The following is a 26,331-nucleotide window of genomic DNA, read 5'->3' on the forward strand; positions in this document are numbered from 1 at the left end:
TGTGTATGCGAAGATGATAATAGAAGCAGTTCTCATGAGCTTCAATGGTCAAAATAAATTCAACATAGTGTATGATGTAAAGGCAGAAGGTTCAGGCAGTAAAGTAGGATGAACACAGCTTACTAAATACTGACAAGTGATCACAGAAAATAGCAAACAAGGGAAGTAGTTCCTTGTTTTCTGCATTCTTAACTGCGGCATATATTTCACAATGTTAGTACAAAGTCTCTTCAGTACATCCATTCTAGAAGCCAACGCAAAACTTGAAACAGACATACTGAAAACCATTAATAAGAAGCTGGTGAGCCGCAATTCACATGTATGTAACACCAAAGAATTGTCCCAAATTTATTGTAACAATTTCCATAAAAGCAAAAGACAAGGAATCACCACCAAATATCAGCACTAGCACATTGAGGTTTCTATGTATGAATATGCCATTCTTTATGAGTAAACACAGGATGTGTCAGTGCTCTGACAAGGGAACCTCCCCATCGCACCCCCCTCAGATTTAGTTATAAGTTGGCACAGTGGATAGGCCTTGAAAAACTGAACACAGATCAATCGAGAAAACAGGAAGAAGTTATGTGGAACTATGAAAAAAATAAGAAAAATATACAAACTGAGTAGTCCATGCATAAGATAGGCAACATCAAGGACAATGTGAGCTCAGGAGCGCCGTGGTCCCATGGTTAGCGTGAGCAGCTGTGGTACGAGAGGTCCTTGGTTCAAGTCTTCCCTCGACTGAAAAGTTTAATTTTTTATTTTCACAAAGTTATGATCTGTCCGTTCGTTCACAGACGTCTCTGTTCACTGTAATAAGTTTAGTGTCTGTGTTTTGCGACCGCACCGCAAAATCGTGCGATTAGTAGACAAAGGACGTGTCTCTCCAATCTGAACCGAAAACATCTGATCGCAAGGTCACAGGTCAAGTTGTCAACCCACCTAACTTGTACACTTGGCGAATGGGTAAAAAGATTCTTTTACCTTGTCTGATTTAAGGACTACTCAGGAGGACGTCATTATCAGGAGAAAGAAAACGTGTTCTACGGATCGGAGTGTGGAATGTCAGATCCCTTAATCGGGCAGGTAGGTTAGAAAATTTAAAAAAGGAAATGGATAGGTTAAAGTTAGATATAGTGGGAATTAGTGAAGATATAGTGGGAATTAGTGAAGCTCAGTGGCAGCAGGAACAAGACTTCTGGTCAGGTGAATACAGGGTTATAAATACAAAATCAAATAGGGGTAATGCAGGAGTCGGTTTAATAATGAATAAAAAAATAGGAGTGCGGGTAAGCTACTACAAACAGCATACTGAACGCATTATTGTGGCCAAGATAGACACGAAGCCCACGCCTACTACGGTAGTACAGGTTTATATGCCAACTAGCTCTGCAGATGACGAAGTAATTGAAGAAATGTATGACGAAATAAAACAAATTATTCAGATAGTGAAGGGAGATGAAAATTTAATAGTCATGGGTGACTGGAATTCGGTGGTAGGAAAAGGGAGAGAAGGAAACGTAGTAGGTGAATATGGATTGGGGCTAAGAAATGAAAGAGGAAGCCGCCTGATAGAATTTTGCACAGAGCATAAATTAATCATAGCTAACACGTGGTTCAAGAATCATAAAAGAAGGTTGTATACATGGAAGAAGCCTGGAGATACTGACAGGTTTCAGATAGATTACATAATGGTAAGACAGAGATTTAGGAACCAGGTTTTAAATTGTAAGACATTTCCAGGGGCAGATGTGGACTCTGGACCACAATCTATTGGTTATGAACTGTAGATTAAAACTGAAGAAACTGCAAAAAGGTGGGAATTTAAGGAGATGGAACCTGCATAAACTGAAAGAACCAGAGGTTTACAGAGTTTCAGGGAGAGCATAAGGGAACAATTGACAGGAATGGGGGAAAGAAATACAGTAGAAGAAGAATGGCTAGCTTTGAGAGATGAAGTAGTGAAGGCAGCAGAGGGCCTAGTAAGGAAAAAGACAAGGGCTAGTAGAAATCCTTGGGTAACAGAAGAAATACTGAATTTAATTGATGAAAGGAGAAAATATAAAAATGCAGTAAATGAAGCAGGCAAAAAGGAATACAAACATCTCAAAAACAAGATCGACAGGAAGTGCAAAATGGCTAAGCAGGGATGGCTAGAGGACAAATGTAAGGATGTAGAGGGTTATCTCACTAGGGGTAAGATAGATACCGCCTATAGGAAAATTAAAGAGACCTTTGGAGAACAGAGAACCACTTGTATGAATATCAAGAGCTCAGATGGAAACCCAGTTCTAAGCAAAGAAGGGAAAGCAGAAAGGTGGAGCGAGTATATAGAGGGCCTATACACGGGCAATGTACTTGAGGACAATATTATGGAAATGGAAGAGGATGTAGATGAAAATGAAATTGGAGATACAATACTGCGTAAAGAGTTTGACAGAGCACTGAAAGACCTGAGTCGAAACAAGGCCCTGGGAGTAGATAACATTCCATTAGAACTACTGACGGCCTTGGGAGAGCCAGTCATGACAAAATCTACCATCTGGTGAGCAAGCTTTATGAGACAGGCGAAATACCCTCAGACTTCAAGAGCAACATAATAATTCCGATCCCAAAGAAAGCAGGTGCTGACAGATGTGAAAATTACCGAACAATCAGTTTAGTAAGTCACAGATGCAAAATAGTAACGCGTGTTCTCTACAGACGAATGGAAAAACTGGTAAAAAGCTGACCTCGGGGAAGATCAGTTTGGATTCCGTAGAAATGTTGGAACAAGTGAGGCAATACTGATCCTACGACTTATCTTAGAAGCTAGATTAAGGAAAGGCAAACCTACGTTTCTAGCATTTGTAGACTTAGAGAAAGCTTTTGACAATGTTGACTTGTATACTCTCTTTCAAATTCTGAAGGTGGCAGGGGTAAAATACAGGGAGCAAAAGGCTATTTACAATTTGTACAGAAACCAGATGGCAGTTATAAGAGTCGAGGGGCACGAAAGGGAAGCAGTGGTTAGGAAGGGAGTGAGACAGGGTTGTAGCCTATCCCCGATGTTATTCAATCTGTATGTAGAGCAAGCAGTGAAGGAAACAAAAGAAAAATTCGGAGTAGGTATTAAAATCCACGGAGAAGAAATAAAAACTTTGAGGTTCGCCGATGACCTTGTAATCCTGTCAGAGACAGCAAAGGACTTGGAAGAGCAGGTGAACGGAATGGACAGTGTCATGAAAGGAGGGTATAAGATGAACATCAACAAAAGCAAAACAAGGATAATGGAATGTAGTCAAATTAAGTCAGGTGATGCTGAGGAAATTAGATTAGGAAATGAGACACTTAAAGTAGTAAAGGAGTTTTGCTATTTGAGAAGCAAAATAACTGATGATGGTCGAAGTAGAGAGGATATAAAATGTAGACTGGCAATGGCAAGGAAAGCGTTTCTGAAGAAGAGAAATTTGTTAACATCCAGTATTGATTTAAGTGTCAGGAAGTCGTTTCTGAAAGTATTTGTATGGAGCGTAGCCATGTATGGAAGTGAAACATGGACGATAACTAGTTTGGACAAGAAGAGAATAGAAGCTTTCAAAATGTGGTGCTACAGAAGAATGCTGAAGATTAGATGGGTAGATCATAGAACTAATGAGGAAGTATTGAATAGGATTGGGGAGAAGAGAATTTTGTGGCACAACTTAACTAGAAGAAGGGATCGGTTGGTAGGACATTTTCTGAGGCATCAAAGGATCACCAATTTAGTACTGGAGGGCAGCGTGGAGGGTTAAAATGTTAGAGGGAGACCAAGAGACGAATACACTAAGCAGATTCAGATTGATGTAGGTTGCAGTAGGTACTGGGAGATGAAGAAGCTTGCAGAGGATAGAGTAGCATGGAGAGCTGCATCAAACCAGTCTCAGGACTGAAGACCACCACATCATCATCATCATCATCATCATCATCATCATCATCATCATCATCATCATCATCATGAATGTGATAATCACTCCCAAAAACGCGATGAAAACATAAGAGTTTGTCACTTAAACTGCAACAAATGAATGCAACAGTTTCACAGACGCACAGTTTTCCCTGTGCTCTGTCGTAACATATGTTTTCAACGTTTTGAAATTTTTGTGTGTGTAGACCGTCAAATCCTGCATATGTCCAAGCACATCTGAACATGTCCTAGAATTTTGGAGAGGGAAGTTGATTATGTGTGAGTGCCTGAACTGAAAATTGTCTGAAAATAAAAACTTTTCACTCAAGGGAAGATTTGAACCAAGGACCTCTCCTTCCACAGCTGCTCGTGCTAACTGCGGAACCACGGCACTCCTGAGCTCATATTATCCCTGATGTTGCCTATCTTGCACATGGACTACTCAGTTTGTATATTTTGCTTATTTTTTTCATAGTTCGAGACAACTTCTTCCTGTTTTCTCGATTGATCCGTGTTCAGTTTTTCAAGGACTATCCACTGTGCCAACTTATAACTAAATCTGAGGGCGGTGCAATGGGGAGGTTCCCTTGTGAGTAGAGGTCCACTCTGGGGGGAGGGTTGTGTGAGTGAGGAATTTCAAGCAGTGATTCAGTACTTTGCAAATAAAGATATGAAAGCAAAGCAAATTCATGCTGATTTTAAGAACACGTTGGGGGGGGGCTTTGCCTCTTTGTATTCAATTGTTGCCAGTGCTAGTAACTCAGAACTTACTGCAAAAGTCCATAAAATGGTCATGCAGATCTCCAACTGAAATTGTAAAAAATTGATGAAGCAGTACGGGTGTCACCTGAATGAGTACATAACATGTTAACAGTGGAACTGGATATGAGAAAATAATCTATTAGATGAGTGCCACATCATAATGGAAATGTCCGAACAATGTATGACCCATTTTCAGAGCAAACAAACAATATTTTTTGCAGTAGTTTGTGACAATATGTGAAACTTGGGTCAACTACTATACCCCAGTGACAAAAAAACAATCAAAGTAGTTGAAAAACATTAATTTACCACCATCAAAGAAACCAAAGGCAATAAAATCAGACAGAAAGCTGTTGTCATCAGTTTTCTGGGATGCAAAAGGGATTCTGCTAATAAATTAATGCCCCACTGGTCAAATAATTATGGGAGAATACTACGCTCACCACCTGGATTAACTAAGCAAAAGATACGTGAAAAAATGCCACATTCGGCAAGGAAGAAAGTCATATTTTATCAAGTCCATGTGTGAATACAGAAAAGTGTCACTGCCATGGCAAAAATGCATGAATCAAGATATGAATTGTTGCCACATCTGTCTTATTTGCCTGATTTGGCTCCATCAGACTTCTATCTCTTGTCTAAGCTCAAAATTTTGCTCGGTGGATGGAGATTTTCTTCAAACAAAGAACTGACAGCCAAAGCTGAGGTGGGATCAAGGCATTGGAACATCATTGGACCATGTGCATTAGTGTAAAGGGAGACAAAATGAACAATAAAAAAGTTTCTTTTCAAACAACCCTCATTTAATGTGTGTTGCAGTTAGCAGGACATGTATATTTACTTGATATAATAAAGAAACTAAAGGGAATCTGTGAAGATCATAAAGAAACAGGAAATTCTAATTTCTGTGCTCCTTTTCCATCATTTATTGAGAAAACTCACAGTAAGGATTGAAAAAGGCAACTATAATTTTATGTTTAACTCACAAAAACTGCAGTTTGGTTTATGCTATAATTTTAGGCCTCAATTGCACAGAAACACAATCCTAGATTTTTCAGTTTGTTTGTATCTTCCTCGAGGAGGAAAGAGGAATAGATTATAGTAGAGTAAACAGTAGGGGCAGGTTAGTGATACCCTAACTTTTTTGTGAGAAAGGCAAGAGGGAAAGTGTTTTTAAGAAGTACTTGGACTATTGTCTTCTGGAGTTAAGAGCTTGCCAACCATTCTATCTCCTGATAGTTTCAAAAATTTCTCAACTTAACTTGTGATGTAATCACATAACACTGCATTTTTACACACACACACACACACACACACACACACACACACACACACACACACACACACAGAGAGAGAGAGAGAGAGAGAGAGAGAGAGAGTGTGGTGGGTGGGTGGGTGGAGGGGGGGGGGGGGGGGGGGGGGAAGGTCCAAGGTCCATAAAAGAGGAAAAATATATTGTGCATGGATATACAAATATGACATTGTTTTCCCCATATTCCTGTGTTAATAAATGCCTATGCAGCTGAATTTTATAAAAACTGAGCAATGGAAAGAGTCTGAGACATTCTTGAAATCTCATAGCAGCATGTACACCCACATCCTTAATTATGCCGCATATATTCCATTCACTGTTTTCCCCTATCTGGCCCATTCCAGTACTGGGGAAGTTAATCTGATGTCTTCACCCAAGTCCTATAATGCTGCCCCTTCTTCTTGGTTGTACTTTCCTCACTGATTCTGCAGGGAATGTCTTCTTTACTTATCTTATCAATCTGCATCATTTTCTGTAACACTATATGTCAAACACTCTCTCATTGGTTTGGTTTTCAGCCTGAAGTTTATCATAACTATGTAAGGATTGACAAGGGAATGGTTCAATAAGACAAGTCGAAAACAACCCTGAAATTTGTTACACAGGGAGAAGACAACAAAAGAAATGCACTGCCAAAATTGCAGCTGCTAAGAGGCACTGCAAGTATTTTGTAAGAAATGTTAAAGTTATACATTTCTGCCATGTGAAGAACAACTTATAACACCAGTTGGTACAGCCCTGCCCACCTAGCATGTAACTTGGTGAATCACTCACACAGCACCACGTAGTGGAATTATTTGGAGTTCAGACACATACCAATTTCAAGCATGTAAAGCATGGTTTATAACGGAGTGAATGAAAGTGAACACATGTGAATGAGCATTTGCAGAAAACTCACTACCAGCTGCTTGTATATGGGTAAAATCGTTTATACTAGAGGGAACAGAAGAGAACACGAGAGAGCAAACATTGCCTATGAATGCTGTGTTATTAGTTTTTAGTTTTTTGAGCTAATATTTGGCATGCAGGATACAACTCTATCTCGTTAGAGCCACAATGCGAAACTTTGCTATTCAGTGTGGATTATTTTGCACGGTGAGAGCACTGTTCTTAATGGAGTATGCAAAATGGTGCAGGGAAGGAAGAAATTAAGTGTCGCAATTTGTATGGAAGTGTGACATGCATGGATATCACGCACTTTACGCGGAATGGCACCTCCATCTCTCCTTAGCACTGGTCCAAAATTTTCCTTGTATGTCAGCTGCCATTTTTCCCTGGCTTCTCATTACAATTGAGGGAAATTTATAAACAGAACACTAATTACCGACATCAAGCATCATCTAAAGAGGTGACACAGCTAGTGTTTCCACTATGCATGCAAGGTCTAATGGTCTTTTTTTTCCCTCTTTTTCTTCCCCTCTCTAAAACAAAGATGGTCTAGTGACAAAGTGTGCGCTTCGTGATCCAGAGAGTGCGGGATAAAATACCATTCGCACCAGAACTTTTTCACTATGATTTTTAACCGAGCATTCACTTCTCATAGATGTTTGATTGGCCACGAAAGGCATGTGGTTTCCACATTAAACTGCAGGTTTCCATTTTCCGATTAGGTAAACAAGTAGGTTAGGGACACTTAAGTAGCTGCAGTGGCGTCCAGTTGAAAGTCCTGCAAGAGGCCTACCAGGTACAACAGACAGAATTCTCTTTTGCTCGTGCTTGTTTGCTTTGGTGAAAACCTGGCTGAAACTATACAAACATTATTTTTTTTTTTTTTTTTTTTTTTTTTTTTTTTACGAACTTCATATCGACAGTTCAATTCTTGCACACGTAATTCTAATAAAAGTGGCTAGCAGAGAAAATAAAATCATGGCAATGTTTGATGTCACACATAACTTTCATCAATGAGGACCTGTATTTGTTGAAATGAAATGTGTCTGGAAGTACTATATTTTACAAGAATTCCTGTAGGCCATTCCTTATAATAATGTTTGATGTTGTACATTTGAGTATCAGTGAAACAGTTCTTTGTCTATTTCCTGTAATCATCACAAAAATGCGAAGTTTCTATTGAATAACAAAAACAAACATTTTTCTTGCACCAGGCACATCGGACAAAGGAAAAATTGATGCAGTCAGATTTAGACAGAACTGGGATGGAGTCAGAAATGGTCCCAGCCATTGTTCTGCATATCGCACTGCATACCAGGCATACTTGATCAAATTCGTAAAGTGTGGTGAAGAAAACTGCTGATGCACAAATGACTGGAGCTTAAGAATACTGTTCTGCTGATAAACCTGAAATGAGAGAGATGTATTGGAAATTATGTTGTCTGATACTTTCCTAAAAAATGCTTTCCACTGTTGAAAAAATTCTTTATCGAGAGGTTGAATTGCACTAGCAGTTCCAGGTGGAATCCACATTACACCTACAGATTTTTCATCATCCTCCACAAAAACAGAGGCGTCATTATGTCCAGACCATGAACCCAACAAAAGCAATGAATTATTTTCTGCAGCTAATTGGAATACGCTTGGAATGAAATGTTGAAAATTATTCTTTCCCATTTTTCCAGATTTTGATACACTGATTACAAGATTTTTGGAACTAAACAGTCAATTTTTTTATTTAAGTCCTAGTTTGCCTTGCGGTTCTTAAAGACAGATGTACAGCTGTGGAAACAGTAAATCACTCATATTTATCACTGGCATTATAGTATATGAATGTGTCATTGCATTCATTGATTGGGCAACTGATTCAAACTTTTCTTCACCCCGAAACGATAAAGTGCTGTGTGCATGCAGTTCTTTCACAAAACCTGATGGATCAGCATTATAAACAGCAGTTGCGGGGATAACAGCACGTTTCGTCTTTATGTCAGCTATGAATTTCTCTATAGCATTGTCTATCACTGGCAGCTGCTTTACATGTTTAAGTGACATGAAATTGGTAATTTTGCAACTCCCTATTCTGTACAATTTCTTGAACCTGCATAGTCAGGCGATAAAGCCTGGAAACTAGCAATGTTCATGTCAGATGCAATTCGGAGGGTCCAGCTCCTAGATCTTCATCAATAATAGTGCAGTTTTAAATCTTTCTAATAGTTTTTCATTCAGATGCTTTCGGGTTTCCATTTGGTGCATATTTCTTACTTTATGTAACTCATTCTTTCATTCGTACAGTTCGCACTCCGATTTCATGAAATGAAAACACCTTTGCACACTGCATAACTTCAAGCATTTTTCCCCTCCTGTGTTTAACCAATATTTCACTGCCTTTTCTTTGTTGCTGAAAGCTGTTGCAATGCGAGGTTTTTTTTTTTTTTTTTTTTTTTTTTTTAAAGGCTTGGAAGGTATTCTCCTTCAGGATTGTTACTGGCACAACTGCAGTCATCTGAACCACTATTCATGGAATCATATAGTTATTTCCTATTACTTCTAAGGTATCAACAAATTCAAACAAAATGTCGATATCATTTGAATGAATGTCAAGGAAATCAACTAAGAAATGACTCATACGTACATCCCCAGCAGAAGTAGGCGATTTCCTTGGAAACTACATTGTTCATATTTCATCATTGCTAAACTGAGAACGTTAACTGAATTCCACATTACTGTGAAACTGGAAGGGGAAAAAAAGGTACTATTAGCAGGTATGCCTTATGAGAGCACAATAAATATTAATTCAGCTTTATCTGTATTGTCAATACTTACCAATACTGCAAAAAGTGACTGATAATTTGTGATAGATGTTACTTGAGTGGCTAATTCGAGAGAATAGTGACTGTGCACTGTAGTGTCAGAGAAATTATCAATGAAAGGTAACCTGAAACGTTCTTTACAAATTACAATCGGGTTGTGTTGTGTTTCCTGTTTCAAATGTACTGCTAGCCTCGGCTGTGTGAGTGCCTAGTTACAGATGCACAGTTGCTACAGTGCCAGTAGGGACGTACGTTTCTACCGTCACCTGGCATGCTACGAATTTGGCAATTTTTAGCTTTTTTTTTTAATACTTGCAATGCCTCTTAGCAGCTAAGATATTGACAGTGAATTTCTTTCATTGTCTTCTTCCTGTGTAAAAAAATGTGCGTCTACTCCACACTGTAAAGTTCCTTAAAACTTTGGCAAGAGACTCGCCTTGAGAATAGCTGGGAGGTTGTCAGATAAAATATCAGTTGTGTTGTTGTTGTTGTCTTCAGTCCTGAGACTGGTTTGATGCAGCTCTCCATGCTACTCTATCCTGTGCAAGCTTTTTCATCTCCCAGTACCTACTGCAACCTACATCCTTCTGAATCTGCTTAGTGTATTCATCTCTTGGTCTCCCTCTACGATTTTTACCCTCCACGCTGCCCTCCAATACTAAATTGGTGATCCCTTGATGCCTCAGAACATGTCCTACCAACCGATCCCTTCTTCTGGTCAAGTTGTGCCACAAACTTCTCTCCTCCCCAATCCTATTCAGTACCTCCTCATTAGTTATGTGATCTACCCATCTAATCTTCAGCATTCTTCTGTAGCACCACATTTCGAAAGCTTCTATTCTCTTCTTGTCCAAACTATTTACAGTCCATGTTTCACTTCCATACATGGCTACACTCCATACAAATACTTTCAGAAATGACTTCCTGACACTTAAATCAATACTGGATGTTAACAAATTTCTCTTCTTCAGAAACGCTTTCCTTGCCATTGCCAGCCTACATTTTATATCCTCTCTACTTCGACCATCATCAGTTATTTTGCTCCCCAAATAGCAAAACTCCTTTACTACTTTAAGTGCCTCATTTCCTAATCTAATTCCCTCAGCATCACCCGACTTAATTAGACTACATTCCATTATCCTTGTTTTGCTTTTGTTGATGTTCATCTTATATCCTCCTTTCAAGACACTGTCCATTCCATTCAACTGCTCTTCCAAGTCCTTTGCTGTCTCTGACAGAATTACAATGTCATTGGCGAACCTCAAAGTTTTTATTGCTTCTCCATGAATTTTAATACCTACCCCAAATTTTTCTTTTGTTTCCTTTACTGCTTGCTCAATATACAGATTGAACAACATCGGGGAGAGGCTACAACCCTGTCTTACTCCCTTCCCAACCACTGCTTCCCTTTCATGTCCCTCGACTCTTATAACTGCCATCTGGTTTCTGTACAAATTGTAAATAGCCTTTTGCTCCCTGTATTTTACCCCTGCCACCTTTAGAATTTGAAAGAGAGTATTCCAGTCAACATTGTCAAAAGCTTTCTCTAAGTCTACAAATGCTAGAAACGTAGGTTTGCCTTTCCTTAATCTTTCTTCTAACATAAGTCGTAAGGTCAGTATTGCCTCACGTGTTCCAGTGTTTCTACGGAATCCAAACTGATCTTCCCCGAGGTTGGCTTCTACTAGTTTTTCCATTCGTCTGTAAAGAATTCGTGTTAGTATTTTGCAGCTGTGACTTATTAAGCTGATAGTTCGGTAATTTTCACATCTGTCAACACCTGCTTTCTTTGGGATTGGAATTATTATATTCTTCTTGAAGTCTGAGGGTATTTCGCCTGTTTCATACATCTTGCTCACCAGATGGGAGAGTTTTGTCAGGACTGGCTCTCCCACGGCCGTCAGTAGTTCCAATGGAATATTGTCTACTCCGGGGGCCTTGTTTCGACTCAGGTCTTTCAGTGCTCTGTCAAACTCTTCACGCAGTATCGTATCTCCCATTTCATCTTCATCTACATCCTCTTCCATTTCCATAATATTGTCCTCAAGTACATCGCCCTTGTATAGACCCTCTATATACTCCTTCCACCTTTCTGCTTTCCCTTCTTTGCTTAGAACTGGGTTTCCACCTGAGCTCTTGATATTCATACAAGTCGTTCTCTTATCTCCAAAGGTCTCTCTAATTTTCCTGTAGGCAGTATCTATCTTACCCCTAGTGAGATAGGCCTCTACATCCTTACATTTGTCCTCTAGCCATCCCTGCTTAGCCATTTTGCACTTCCTGTCGATCTCATTTTTGAGACGTTTGTATTCCTTTTTGCCTGTTTCACTTACTGCATTTTTATATTTTCTCCTTTCATCAATTAAATTCAATATTTCTTCTGTTACCCAAGGATTTCTACTAGCCCTCGTCTTTTTACCTACTTGATCCTCTGCTGCCTTCACTACTTCATCCCTCAAAGCTACCCATTCTTCTTCTACTGTATTTATTTCCCCCATTCCTGTTAATTGCTCCCTTATGCTCTCCCTGAATCTCTGTACAACCTCTGTTTCTTTTAGTTTATCCAGGTCCCATCTCCTTAAATTCCCACCTTTTTGCAGTTTCTTCAGTTTTAATCTACAGGTCATAACCAATAGATTGTGGTCAGAGTCCACATCTGCCCCTGGAAATGTCTTACAATTTAAAACCTGGTTGCTAAATCTCTGTCTTACCATTATATAATCTATCTGATACCTTTTAGTATCTCCAGGGTTCTTCCATGTATACAACCTTCTTTCATGATTCTTAAACCAAGTGTTAGTTATGATTATGTTGTGCTCTGCGCAAAAGTCTACCAGGCGGCTTCCTCTTTCATTTCTGTCCCCCAATCCATATTCACCTACTATGTTTCCTTCTCTCCCTTTTCCTACACTAGAATTCCAGTCACCCATGACTATTAAATTTTCGTCTCCCTTCACAATCTGAATAATTTCTTTTATTTCATCATACATTTCTTCAATTTCTTCGTCACCTGCAGAGCTAGTTGGCATATAAACTTGTACTACTGTAGTAGGTGTGGGCTTCGTGTCTATCTTGGCCACAATAATGCGTTCACTATGCTGTTTGTAGTAGCTTACCCGCATTCCTATTTTCCTATTCATTATTAAACCTACTCCTGCATTACCCCTATTTGATTTTGTGATTATAACCCTGTAGTCACCTGACCAGAAGTCTTGTTCCTCCTGCCACCGAACTTCACTAATTCCCACTATATCTAACTTCAACCTATCCATTTCCCTTTTTAAATTTTCTAACCTACCTGCCCGATTAAGGGATCTGACATTCCACGCTCCGATCCGTAGAACGCCAGTTTTCTTTCTCCTGATAACGACATCCTCTTGAGTAGTCCCCGCCCGGAGATCCGAATGGGGGACTATTTTACCTCCGGAATATTTTACCCAAGAGGACGCCATCATCATGTAATCATACAGTAAAGCTGCATGCCCTCGGGAAAAATTACGGCTGTAGTTTCCCCTTGCTTTCAGCCGTTCGCAGTACCAGCACAGAGTTAATATCCTGGATGCACCCCATAAAAATGATGGGATATTCAATCTGCTCAGTGAACTTCAAGAAACATCCGTTGTCATTGAGACAATCCTAAGTTATAACACCAATTTTGTTCCAGCTTCCCAGTTCTCCAGTGCAGATGGATTCAAATGGTTTCAGAGGCACAGCTGCAGAATGTCTCTCCTACACATAGATGGACATCTCAGAGGAATATTGAAGCATCACCTCAGGGTGACTGCCTTAATCCTTCACAGCAACAATTGGTACTCATCTTTTGCTTTGCTGGCTGCTCTGTGCTGCTGGAATGACCTTCATAATTCTAGAAAACATTGTCCCTATAGCCACTGCTATTGCTGGGTCTTATAGCTTGTCACATCACATCCACTACACTGGCCATTATTAGATGAACTAGCACTATTAAGCATGCAAACAGTTATTATACTTTATATCACTGTAAAGTCTTCTGTTTTATTCTGATCACATACAAGTACCTTTTACTTCATGTACATACCATTGTGAAAATTGTATTATCATATCCCATATAGGACAACTGATATGATAAAAAGAAACACAATCATACAATGACTAGAAAACATTTCACCTCTTTTTTCTAATGCATGTTTAAATGACAGGCAGAATTTTTAAGAAATTTCTTCGGCTACTTGGCAGAAGAGTGGAAAAACTACTAGACCTTCGAAGAATCTCAATGATCAGCAGAAGTTAATAGTTGCGTTCACTTTAGGCAAAGAACTGTTAGTAGAGCAATGGAGTCAGCTAAGTTGGAGGTAACAGCAGCATCTCCTGTTGTAAGATTTTTTAAATTTATTTCACAAAATGTGAGCAATTTGATTGAATATATACTGATTGACATATGGAAATTGTCTTGCATGAAGTTGAAAATAGTCAAGTTCTCCAGATAAATATATTTTACAACTGGAACTACTCTTATTGCCACTTGTAATCCATAGCTGGGTATCTCACCGCCCTCCTCATGGAGAAATCAACCATACCAAAATATCACGTATCGTGTAAGAATAAAGTGCCTGCTATACAATCGAGGAATCACTGACAGTATTCTACCGTATTTACTCGAATCTAAGCCGCACTTTTTATCCGGTTTTTGTAATCCAAAAAACCGCCTGCGGCTTAGAATCGAGTGCAAAGCAAGCGGAAGTTCTTAAAAATGTCGGTGGGTGCTGCCACAACTTAGTTCTGCCGTCGAATATATGTAGCGCTACACAGGCATGCGTTGTGTGCTGTTTGTAGGCACAAAGATAAATACTGGCGCCAAAACCTCTGCGTCAGTAAATAAATTTAAAAAAAAAAAAGGTGGAAGACAAGCTTTTTTCTCCGCGCCGAGTTTCGACCACTGCATTTTCATATATTATCCAACGAAGTAAATACTAATTCTGTATTGTTCATCTTCGAATGTAGCAGCATTTCAATGTACTACGAAAACCCGACTGGCAAGAATGTTTAGGATGTTTGTCAATATGGCCAACTCTACGTTCTGAATTTTTTCCTATCTGTGAGAAGAGATGGTTGCTAATACGAACTTTTATAAATTGTGAATCACATGCAGTATTCTCGTCACCATAAGAATAATACGAATATAAACATTTTGCCATGTATTGTTTCGTGTTTGCTACTATCTCATTTAAATCCTGTCTGCGTAATAAACCAAAAAACTAGAGTGAGACAACAGCAAACGCGGAAGAATATACATATCATGTCATGTGTATATTCGTATTATTCTTATGCTAAACAGTGATACAGTCAGAAACGAAGCGAGGCAATTGCCTAGATTTTTAAATCTAAGATGACTCTAATTTCTGTGCAGAATGTAATGTACTAAAGAGGCGCCTGCAAAGATTTTCAAATGGAGAAAAATTTTCGCTAAACTCTCGTTCAGAACATCTTCTATCATACGCAGTCTATTATTTGGTTCTTGTTAATCATTATCAAAGAAAGCAGCAGTGTAAGTAACAACAAGTAGCAGTCTCTTGCCATTGTTTCGCTAGTGAGACGATTCCGCTCTCTCTCTTTTTCTTTTTTTTTTATTTGTAAGCGGCGGTAGCGCGCTCAAAAGCAAGCCATGCCACGATCGGCGACAGGCCATACGCAGTATCAGAGTACGACAAACAATGCATGACACAGTACAGTAATGCATTTTCAGCGTAGAGTGACGTAAACACCTATAACAAAGAAAACTGCGCTTATCAGATCAAAGAAAAATAAGCAATCAATTCAAACCAGACGAAGCATGTGAAAAAGGAAGGGTATCCGTATAAATACGGACGGAGCGCCTGACGCATAGCAATGGCTACCTGGTAAAGCTTAACTGCTAAGCTTACGACTCGAACCAAACTACTGTAGCTGTATCGTCTTTCATTCGACCTAAATTGTGTCTCATATTACAATGGACCAACTTTGTTTCGATTTGTGGGTGCGGCCTAAAACTTTTCTCTCCCCTTGAATTTCGAGTCTCAAATTTCAGGTGCGGCTTAGATTCGGGAAATTTTTTTTCCTTGATTTCGAGTCTCATTTTTCAGGTGCGGCTTTGATTCGAGTGCGGCTTAGACTCGAGTAAATACGGTATGCATGAGCGTGGGATGAAAACAGTGGACTCTCAGTCCATTAACAGCCATTCAAAAGGTTTCAAGATTCATCTAATGGTTCAAAGAGGCCTTGCATACACTATTCCAGTACCTAATGATATTACATGCTGAAGTACAGTATATAGCAATACACATTCATATTGTATTGTCATTCACATACTAAATGTATGCAAGTTCTTGTATTTGTTTCATGTTGCATTATTCTCTGCCCTGCTTGAGGGTGCATAATCCATTCATAATTTAAGGCATGAATTGCACATGCAATTCACGCTAACTTTACAATTTGTACATCCCACACTTCCCTCCAAAACTAAATTGGTGGTCCCTTGATGTCTCAGAATCTGTCCTATCGATGGATCCCTTCTTTTAGTCAAGTTTTGCCTCTCCAGTTTTGTTCAGTACCACCTCATTAGTTATGCGATCTACCCATCCAATCTTCAGTATCCTTCTGTAGCACCACATTTTGAAAGCTTCTATTCTCTTCTTGTCTAAACTGTTTATCGTCCATGTTACACTTCCGTACATGGCTACACTCTATACAAATACTTTCAGAAAAGATTTCCTAATACTTAAATCTATATTTGATGTAAATAAATTTCTCTTCTTCAGAAACACTTTTCTTGGCATTGCCAGGCTAAATTTTATATCCACTCTACTACGATCATCAGCAGTTATTTTATTGCCCAAATAGCAAAATGCATCTATCTACCACTTTAAGTGGCAGCATCAATTGATTTTGCCTGACTTCATTCCATTATCCCTGTCTCACTCCCTTCTCAACCACTGCTTCCTTTTCATGCCCCTCAACTCTTTATAATTGCTGCCTGGTTTCTGTTTGTAAATAGCCTTTCACTCCCTGTATTTTACCCCCGATACCTTCAGAATTTCAAACACAGTATTCTAGTCAACACTTCAAAAGATTTTTCTAACTCTACAAATTCTATAAATGTAGGTTTGCCTTTCCTTAATCTATCTTTTAAGAGAAGTCGTAGGGTCAGTATTGCCTCACATATTTCTCCATTTCTCCAGAATCCAAACTGATCTTCCCTGAGGTTGGCATCTACCAGTTTCTCCATTTTTCTGTAAAGAATTCGTGTTAGTATTTTGCAACCAAGATGTATAACCTGATAGTTCAGTAATATTCACACCTGTGAGCACCTGCTTTTTTTAACATTGAGATTATCATATTATTCTTATTAAAGTCTGAGATTATTTTGCTTGTCTCATATATCTTGAACAACATATGGAACAGTTTTGTCAAGGCTGGCTATCCCAAGGCTATCAATAGCTGTGACTGAATGCTGTCTATTCCCAGGGCCTTACTCTGACTTAGGTCTTTTAGTGTTCCGTCAAATTCTTCTCAGAGTATCCTACCTCCCATCTCATCTTCTTCTATGTTCTCTTCCATTTTGAGAATACTGCCGTCAAGTCCATCTCCCTTGTGTAGATGCTATATGTACTCCTTCCACCTTTCAGCTTTCTATTCTTTGCTTAGGACTGGTTTTATATCTGAGCTCTTGATATTCATACATCTGCTTCTCTTTTCACTCTTCAGTTTTCTCTAAGGCTGTACCTATCTTTCCCCTCATGATATATGCTTCTAAATCCTTACATTTGTCCTCCATTCATTCCTGCTTAGCCATTTTGCACTTTTCTGTCAAGCTCATTTTTTACACATTTGTATTTCCTTTCACCTGCTGCATTTGTCAAAACTGATACTTTATGGATTGAAGTGTGGAATGTTGGATCCTTTAATTGGACCAGAACGTTAGAAAATTTAGAAAAGGAAATTGACAGGTTGAAGTTAGACATAATGGGAATTAGTGAAGTTCAGTGGAAGGAGGAACAGGACTTCTGTTAAGGTGAATACAGGGTTATAAATACAAAATCAAATAGAGGTAATGCAGGAGAAAATTTAACAATGGATAAGAAAACAGGAATGCAGGTAAGCTATTATGAACAACATAGTGAACACTTCTGTTTATAATTCACTTCATCGTGTAATTGTGTACCAATTGCATAATTTATGGCCACACAAAAAATGTTCTTACTGAAAAACTCTCCTCATTATGCACGTTTGTGTACCCATATATCAGTATATATGACTTGCAATTTTCCCTGTATCAAGCTGACAGATGCATCATTGTTAAATGATCCTTTGCTGAATAAATCACTGCTGCTGCTATTACTACTAATGACCATCGCCACCAAAACATTAACTTTTTTTGTTTTGCTAATTTGTCTCATATTTCATACTAAATTAATTTTGTAATGCTATGAACTTTAACCTGCAGACTTATATTGTGTCTTTCTTTATTAAAAAATGTAAGAGGATGTTTTTCCTTTAACAATCACTCAGGTGAATGCTTTTATTAAGCACCATGTTTATTACATTCACTATTTCCCTTAGTTCTGCCATGCATTCAACAACAACACATAAGTCAACAACAATATTTCACTCTTCCAACTTCTGATATATATTCTTTTGTCTGTATCCCTTTCCTGCTTCTTCAGCAGGTATGTCAGGAAACAGGCCTGATGACAGACTGCAATCAGCTCTCACTTTCTTCACATAGAATCTGCCACAGTGTTGATTTTAATATTCTATGTTAGACTTGTCACTAAATACAAGTAAGTTCAGAGAAATATATGTAATAGTGCTGCAGCTAATAACTTCCCAGAAAAGGTGACAAGTGTAACACATCAACCATTAAATAAAAACAATTAGAATGTATATATGAAATATCAGGTTTACTGATTCTTGTGGCTGTTCTGGACCTATTTGTATGCTGATGATATTTGAAAAAAGTTCTTAGTGGGGCTCGGTTATGCTGGGCAGTAACGAAAGTTGTCTCATCCATGTGAAGTTCACTAGAGACCGCGTGAATGAAACAGAGTTAACTGTCACTGTCTCGGATAGACAGGTCCTAAATACAGTGTAACAGCATCCAACTGACACTGCTTTCTTGGACTTCTAAGTGTAAAGACTATGGGGTTACAGGAATAACAGATATGTTGCAACATATCCTTTGTTTCAGTAGCCCCCCCCCCCCCCCTCCCCCACCCCCCCGGCCAAAGCCTTTGCTAGCCCGTCGACCATCTCTCCACCTGCCTATGCCCTCCCTGCCCTTCCCCACTCCCACTCCAGTATTATACGAGATGCTATCCAAAACTTTCGAGACTGGTGCTACCATCTGTTGAAAACCTTACCTTTGGACTAAGGGTCACTATCAACCTCGAAGTAGTTCTCATCCGCACGTACACACCCATCCCAGCACTTCTGCCACTGGTCAAATGTTTTCTGGAAGTCCTGTTCTTTGAGGGTGTTTATTACCGCCAGCGATGCTTCTTGAACCCTCTCTAGAGTGTCGAACCGATGGCCTTTCAACTTGAGTTCCAGTTTTGGGAATAGCATGAAGTCGCAAGGCGACAAATCTGTCAAGTACGGTGGGTGGGGTACAACCGCCATGTTGTTTTATGCCAAAAGGTCCTGGTAATCAAGGACGTGTGACAGGGCACATTGTCGTGATGCAGCAGACAGTTCCCTTGATGCCAAAGTTCGGGCCATCGTCACCGCACGTTTTCATGGAACTGTTGCAAAATGCCACAGTAGTATGGGGAATTCACTGTTTGGTTGGGTGGGATGAATTCTTTGTGCATAATTCCCTTGGGATCAAAGAAAATGACGATCATGCTCTTTACTTTGCTCTTCATCTGTCTCACTTTTTTGGCTCTTGGAGAGCCCGGGCTCTTCCACTGGGACAATTGTTGCTTTGTCTCTGGGTCATAACCGTGAACCCAGCTCTCATCGCCGGTGATAACCCGTGACAGAAGGTTGGATCATTAGATGCTATCTGATGAAGGTCCGTGCACACTTCAACACGTTGTGCCTTCTGATCGGCAGTCAAGATCCTTGGCACAAATTATGCGGCAACACAATTCATGCCCAATTCATCAATCAACAATCGTTGACGTGTCCCATAGCCAATACCCACTTCATCCGCAAGGTCTTGAATGGTTCAACGTCGATCCACACAAACAAATTGTTGAAGTTTGGCAACAATGTCTGGCATTGTGCAGCTAATGGGCATTCCAGTGTGAGCATCATCTTCAACATCTGTACGGCCATCCCTGAACCGAGTATGCCACTCAAACACATGCGTACGGCTCAGATTCTGTCCCCCAAACACTTGTTGAATCACTGCAAGAGTCTCTGTAGCACTTTTCCCGAGATTTGCATAGAATTTGATACACACACGCTGTTCTGTTTGCAGATCCATCGTAAAATCGCCACACACCAAACACAGAGTATTACGGAAATCGCTGTGGGCATGCAACATGTCCTCCCAGCTGAATGCCCCTCCACACACTGAATCATCAAATATGTAGCTCTTGCCACCTAGTGGTGCAAAGCTCTACTATTCCTACTTTCCAGATGGCAGCACCAGTCCCGAAAATTTTGGGTTCCACCTCATACGTGCCTTCTATCCTGCCAATGCACCTACCTAAGTGTTTTCTTCTTCTCCACTTCATCCCCCTCCCCCCCCCACCCAATCCCTTCCACATCATATCCTACCATACAGCACCTGGCAGCCCTATCCCGTCCCCACCATGTCCCTGAGCACTCCAACAGGTAGCACTAGCATTTCACCCTACTCTACACCTTTTCCTTTCCCCCCCATTACCCTCCCTAGCTAGACTGTTGCTCAACTCAGATGCAGTCGCAGTCTAACCTTAGTGCCCTAACAGTAGTTGCAAGAGCATGCACGAGCATGTGTACGTGCAAAAGAGAGAGAGAGAGAGAGAGAGAGAGAGAGAGAGAGAGAGAGAGAGCGCTGCGAGACATCTACTTCTGATGAAGATCTAGGTCCAAAAGTTGAATATTTTTAACATTATTTTCATTGTGCCTGTCTGCAATTTAGTGCCTCCTAAATGTGATGAGTAGCAATCTACCCTTCTCATATTGTTGTTATCCCATCCTGTACTTGCCATTGTTTGAATGTTTAGGTAAGATAGTTTCAAAGAACCTGAGTAGGCTTTTGCAACCCCCATCCAACCAACTAAATTCTGTTGTGTTTGTATCATCACTACTTGTAGCCTGCCTGATGAAGTGTGCTTTAAACAGTTGCCAAAACGGCAGTATGGAATTATGCTTTTAATCTCATAGGACAAACTTGCTATTCTTATCTTCTGCAAGAAATGAAATGCATATGCAATACATAAAATAAGCTAAATGATGAATACTGAGTAGGCTTTTGCAACCCCCATCCAACCAACTAAATTCTAAACACTTAGAAGATGCAACAAGTCCACTAAAGAGACAGCTTACACTACACTCGTTCGTCCTCTGTTAGAATATTGCTGCGCGGTGTGGGATCCTTACCAGGTGAGATTGATGGAGGACATCGAAAGGGTGCAAAAAAGGGCAGCTTGTTTTGTATTATCACGTAGTAGGGGAGAGAGTGTGGCAGATATGATACGCGAATTGGGATGGAAGTCATTAAAGCAAAGACTTTTTCGTCGCGGCGAGATCTACTTACGAAATTTCAGTCACCAACTTTCTCTTCCGAATGCGAAAATATTTTGTTGAGCCCAACCTACATAGGTAGGAATGATCATCAAAATAAAATAAGAGAAATCAGAGCTCGAACAGAAAGGTTTAGGTGTTTGTTTTTCCCGCGCGCTGTTCGGGAGTGGAATGGTAGAGAGAGATAGTATGATTGTGGTTCAACGAACCCTCTGCCAAGCACTTAAATGTGAATTGCAGAGTAGTCATGTAGATGTACTGAACTGAAAAAAAAAAATCACAAATTTCCAAGAAAAATACAAGTCAACACACAATAAACAAAACAAGAGCACACTGTTCAACGTACCTCAAATATTGATTCCCCTGTAAGTCTTGATAATGCTGCCATTTCTAATATCATTGTTCCTGCACATGCCGTACATGTTTCTCTTGATGATTCTAATTTTGGGCTTTTCATTCCATAACGCAAATTTATCTGTAAGAGAAAGAGAAAATGGATAAGCAGATAATAACAAGAACAAACTTAGGAAATGAAAAAGGAAAGTTCTCTGATGGGAGAGCATCATGGCAGATGCTTGAAGATAGTCACACTATCTTGAGAAAGTCTACTCAAAAACTAGCGTTAACTGAGAAATCAAGAAGCATGCTACAACTCCCTACATATCACTCTTGTAAAGACTGCTAAGACAAGATTAGACCATCAAGTGACACTATGGGAAGTACCATCACAGTGGATGGAAGAGTATTGATATAGACAGAAGTGGGAGGTGGGGGAGGACAGAGGGGTGAGGAAGATAGGAGAGCAGAGCAAAGGGGAGGGGAGAAGAGGGGAGGGGAGAAGAGGGGATAGGAGGAGGCAGAGGGGAGGGGAGGGGATAGGAGGAGGCAGAGGGGAGGGGAGGGGATAGGAGGAGGCAGAGGGGAGGGGAGGGGATAGGAGGAGGCAGAGGGGAGGGGAGGGGATAGGAGGAGGCAGAGGGGAGGGGAGGGGATAGGAGGAGGCAGAGGGGAGGGGAGGGGATAGGAGGAGGCAGAGGGGAGGGGAGGGGATAGGAGGAAGCAGAGGGGAGGGGAGGGGATAGGAGGAGGCAGAGGGCAGAGGAGGCAGAGGAGCGGGAATGGGAGGGGAGCAGAGGAGGCAGAGGGGAGGGGAGGGGAGGGGAGCAGAGGAGGCAGAGGGGAGGGGAGGGAAGGGGAGCAGAGGAGGCAGAGGGGAGGGGAGGGGAGGGGAGCAGAGGAGGCAGAGGGGAGGGGAGGGAAGGGGAGCAGAGGAGGCAGAGGGGAGGGGAGGGAAGGGGAGCAGAGGAGGCAGAAGGGAGGGGAGGGGAGGGAAGGGGAAGGGAGCAGGGGAGGGGAGGGGAGCAGATGAGGCAGAGGGGAGGGGAGGGGAGGGGAGCAGAGGAGGCAGCGGGTAGGGGGGCAGAGGAGGCAGCGGGTAGGGGGGCAGAGGAGGCAGCGGGTAGGGGGGCAGAGGAGGCAGAGGGAAAGGGAGGGGAGCAGAGGAGGCAGAGGGAAAGGGAGGGGAGCAGAGGAGGCAGAGGGAAAGGGAGGGGAGCAGAGTAGGCAGAGGGAAAGGGAGGGGAGCAGAGTAGGCAGAGGGAAAGGGAGGGGAGCAGAGTAGGCAGAGGGAAAGGGAGGGGAGCAGAGGAGGCAGAGGGAAAGGGAGGGGAGCAGAGGAGGCAGAGGGAAAGGGAGGGGAGCAGAGGAGGCAGAGAGGAAGGGAAGGGAGGGGAGCATAGAGGAGGCGAAGGGAGGGGAGCAGAGAGGAGGCGAAGGGAGGGGAGCAGAGGAGGCAGAGAGGAGGCGAAGGGAGGGGAGCAGAGGAGGCAGAGAGGAGGGGAAGGGAGGGGAGCAGAGGAGGCAGAGAGGAGGGGAAGGGAGGGCAGCAGAGGAGGCAGAGAGGAGGGGAAGGGAGGGCAGTAGAGGAGGCAGAGGGGAGGGGAGGGGACGGGAGCAGAGGAGGCAGAGGGGAGGGGAGGGGACGGGAGCAGAGGAGGCAGAGGGGAGGGGAGGGTGCAGAGGGGAGGGGATGGCAGCAGAGGAGGCAGAGAGGAGGGGAGGGTGCAGAGGGGAGGGTGCAGAGAGGAGGGGAGCATGCCAAGGGGTGGGGAGGGTGCAGAGAGGGGGGAGCATGCCGAGGGGAGGGGAGGGTGCAGAGAGGAGGGGAGCATGCCGAGGGGAGGGGAGGGAGCAGAGGGGAGGGGAGGGAGCAGAGGGAAGGGGAGGGGAGGGAGCAGTGGGGAGGGGAGGGAGAAGTGGGGAGGGGTGGGAGCAGTGGGGAGGGGAGGGAGAAGTGGGGAGGGGTGGGAGCAGAGGGGAGGGGAGGGAGCAGAGGGGAGGGGAGGGAGCAGAGGGGAGGGGAGGGAGCAGAGGGGAGGGAGCAGAGGGGAGGGAGCAGAGGGGAGGGGGCAGAGGGGAGGGGGCAGAGGGGAGGGGGCAGAGGGGAGGGGGCAGAGGGGAGGGGGCAGAGGGGAGGGGGCAGAGGGGAGGGGGGGAACAGAGGGGAGGGGGAACAGAGGGCAGGGGGAGCAGAGGGCAGGGGGAGCAGAGGGCAGGGGGAGCAGAGGGCAGGGGGAGCAGAGGGGAGGGGGAGCAGAGGGCAGGGGGAGCAGAGGGGAGGGGGAGCAGAGGGGAGGGGGAGCAGAGGGGAGGGGGAGCAGAGGGGAGGGGGAGCAGAGGGGAGGGGGAGCAGAGGGGAGGGGGAGCAGAGGGGAGGGGGAGCAGAGGGGAGGGGGAGCAGAGGGGAGGGGGAGCAGAGGGGAGGGGGAGCAGAGGGGAGGGGGAGCAGAGGGGAGGGGGAGCAGAGGGGAGGGGGAGCAGAGGGGAGGGGGAGCAGAGGGGAGGGGGAGCAGAGGGGAGGGGGAGCAGAGGGGAGGGGGAGCAGCGGGGAGGGGGAGCAGCGGGGAGGGGGAGCAGCGGGGAGGGGGAGCAGCGGGGAGGGGGAGCAGCGGGGAGGGGGAGCAGCGGGGAGGGGGAGCAGCGGGGAGGGGGAGCAGCGGGGAGGGGGAGCAGCGGGGAGGGGGAGCAGCGGGGAGGGGGAGCAGAGGGGAGGGGGAGCAGAGGGGAGGGAGCAGAGAGGAGGGGAGGGAGCAGAGAGGAGGGGAGGGAGCAGAGAGGAGGGGAGGGAGCAGAGAGGAGGGGAGGGAGCAGAGAGGAGGGGAGGGAGCAGAGAGGAGGGGAGGGAGCAGAGAGGAGGGGAGGGAGCCGAGAGGAGGGGAGGGGAGGGAGCAGAGGGAAGGGGAGGGAGCAGAGGGAAGGGGAGGGAGCAGAGGGGAGGGGAGGGAGCAGAGGGGAGGGAGAAGGGTGCAAAGGGGAGGGAGGGAGGAGAAGGGTGCAAAGGAGAGGGGTGGGAGGGAGGGAGAGTGGAGAAAAGGATTACAATCATATATGATTCTGTATCTAAATCACAATAAAATGAAAGGAAAACAAGGTTGTTACAAAATAACCTGACAATATTGGTCGCATACTTTATCTTGGCCCCGTTGTAATTGAAGGAAGTCAACTGACTTCGTGTCACACTGGAATATTAATGCCCACCTTAGCTACCTAAGAGTGTTGTGTGCCTTATCAGTAAGTAACCGCTCTGAATCAGTGTTAATCTGTGTGTGATGCTGTGCATAATGACTGTTACTATTTCATTCAAAAACTATTTCTTACCTGATACTTCTGGCAACTCACCATCAACTTTCTTGACACTTCCATGATGCATTAATCCATTACATGATCATTCCTTTTATAAGCTACAGGCTAGCTACTCTGGGAGGAGGAGGTGGTGGGGATCATCTCAGCAGCCAATGTGCAATGAGTCAGTTGCAAGCTTCCACTCCTGCCATCCTCCACTCACGAGCCAAGTAAAATTGTTTGACAGCAACAGTTGGCATGGTCATAATTAATCAAGAAACATTTTTGCCAGCTGCTTGGAAACATACTAAAGCCACCACTATAAAAACTAGGGAACAGATCTCGCAAAATTCAATGTGTGCCATACTTGTTCCCATCATTAGAATAGATGCAGGTTCAGATTTTGTTGGTTGGTTTAAAAGAGGAGGGAAGGCACCAAACTACTTGGTCATCGGTCTCTTGTTCCGAATAAAACAAATGAGACTGACAACACAAAATGGAGCGAATGGAAAAACCACAAGAACAACAGAACGGCAACAAACACTTAAATGGACAAAAGGGGACAAGAAAACCACAGATATACAAGAAACAGGTAGAAGAGATTAAAATGACAAGGCAGATTACCATGGCTGGCTGACCATGAGAATAAAAAGGAGAAGCCAGCCACTCTGCAACAGATTAAAACCTCCACCCTAAAAGCACTAGGGTGGAGGACACAGAGGGACAAAGGACATGCAATTAAATGTAGATCAAATGATAAAACCTATCCTCATGAATAAAATGTAAAACTAAATCAGTCGATGACGCACTGTCAGATAAAATTAGTGGCAATGAGTACAGTAACCAAAGATTTCGTCGCAGGGCAGTCAAGGGGGGGACAGTGCACCAGAATATGGGCCACTGTCAACCGTGTGCCGCATCGACACTGAACCGGGTCTTCATGGCGCAGGAGGTAGCAGTGGGTCACCCAGGTGCGGCCAATGTGGAGAACCACAGAGTATCTGTGAGAGGCCCACATGGAGTAGTCTCCTTAATAACATGCAGTTTGTTGTGCATAATGAGGCTATGCCATACCGTTTCCCTACGCCGAAAAACCTGGCAGCGTAAAAACAAATGCAGGTCAGTTATTAGAATGTCGATCTACATAAGCGGTTTCTGTGTCGCCTGTTTGGTCAGCAAGTTTGTTGCCTGGGATTCTGACGTGTCCTGGGGTATATACAAACACCACTGAACGACTGAACTGTTCCAGGGCACAGATGGACTCAATGGTCGCTACCAAAGGATGATGAGGGTAACACAGGTCAATAGCTTGTAGGCTG

The 26,331-nt window shown here is 42.9% G+C and overlaps 1 protein-coding gene across 1 annotated transcript in view; it reads right to left on the reverse strand.

Annotated features, from left to right (window-relative positions):
- LOC124796335 (ER degradation-enhancing alpha-mannosidase-like protein 3) overlaps positions 1–26,331 on the reverse strand; it is a 228,558-nt gene that overhangs the window by 120,069 nt on the left and 82,158 nt on the right. Inside the window, exon 7 of the mRNA XM_047260471.1 lies at positions 21,738–21,866. Within this exon, the coding sequence (XP_047116427.1) occupies positions 21,738–21,866 (129 nt within the window). The remainder of the gene's footprint in view (positions 1–21,737; positions 21,867–26,331) is intronic.

Source organism: Schistocerca piceifrons, chromosome 4 (genome assembly GCF_021461385.2).
Source record: "Schistocerca piceifrons isolate TAMUIC-IGC-003096 chromosome 4, iqSchPice1.1, whole genome shotgun sequence".
Taxonomy (NCBI): domain Eukaryota; kingdom Metazoa; phylum Arthropoda; class Insecta; order Orthoptera; family Acrididae; genus Schistocerca; species Schistocerca piceifrons.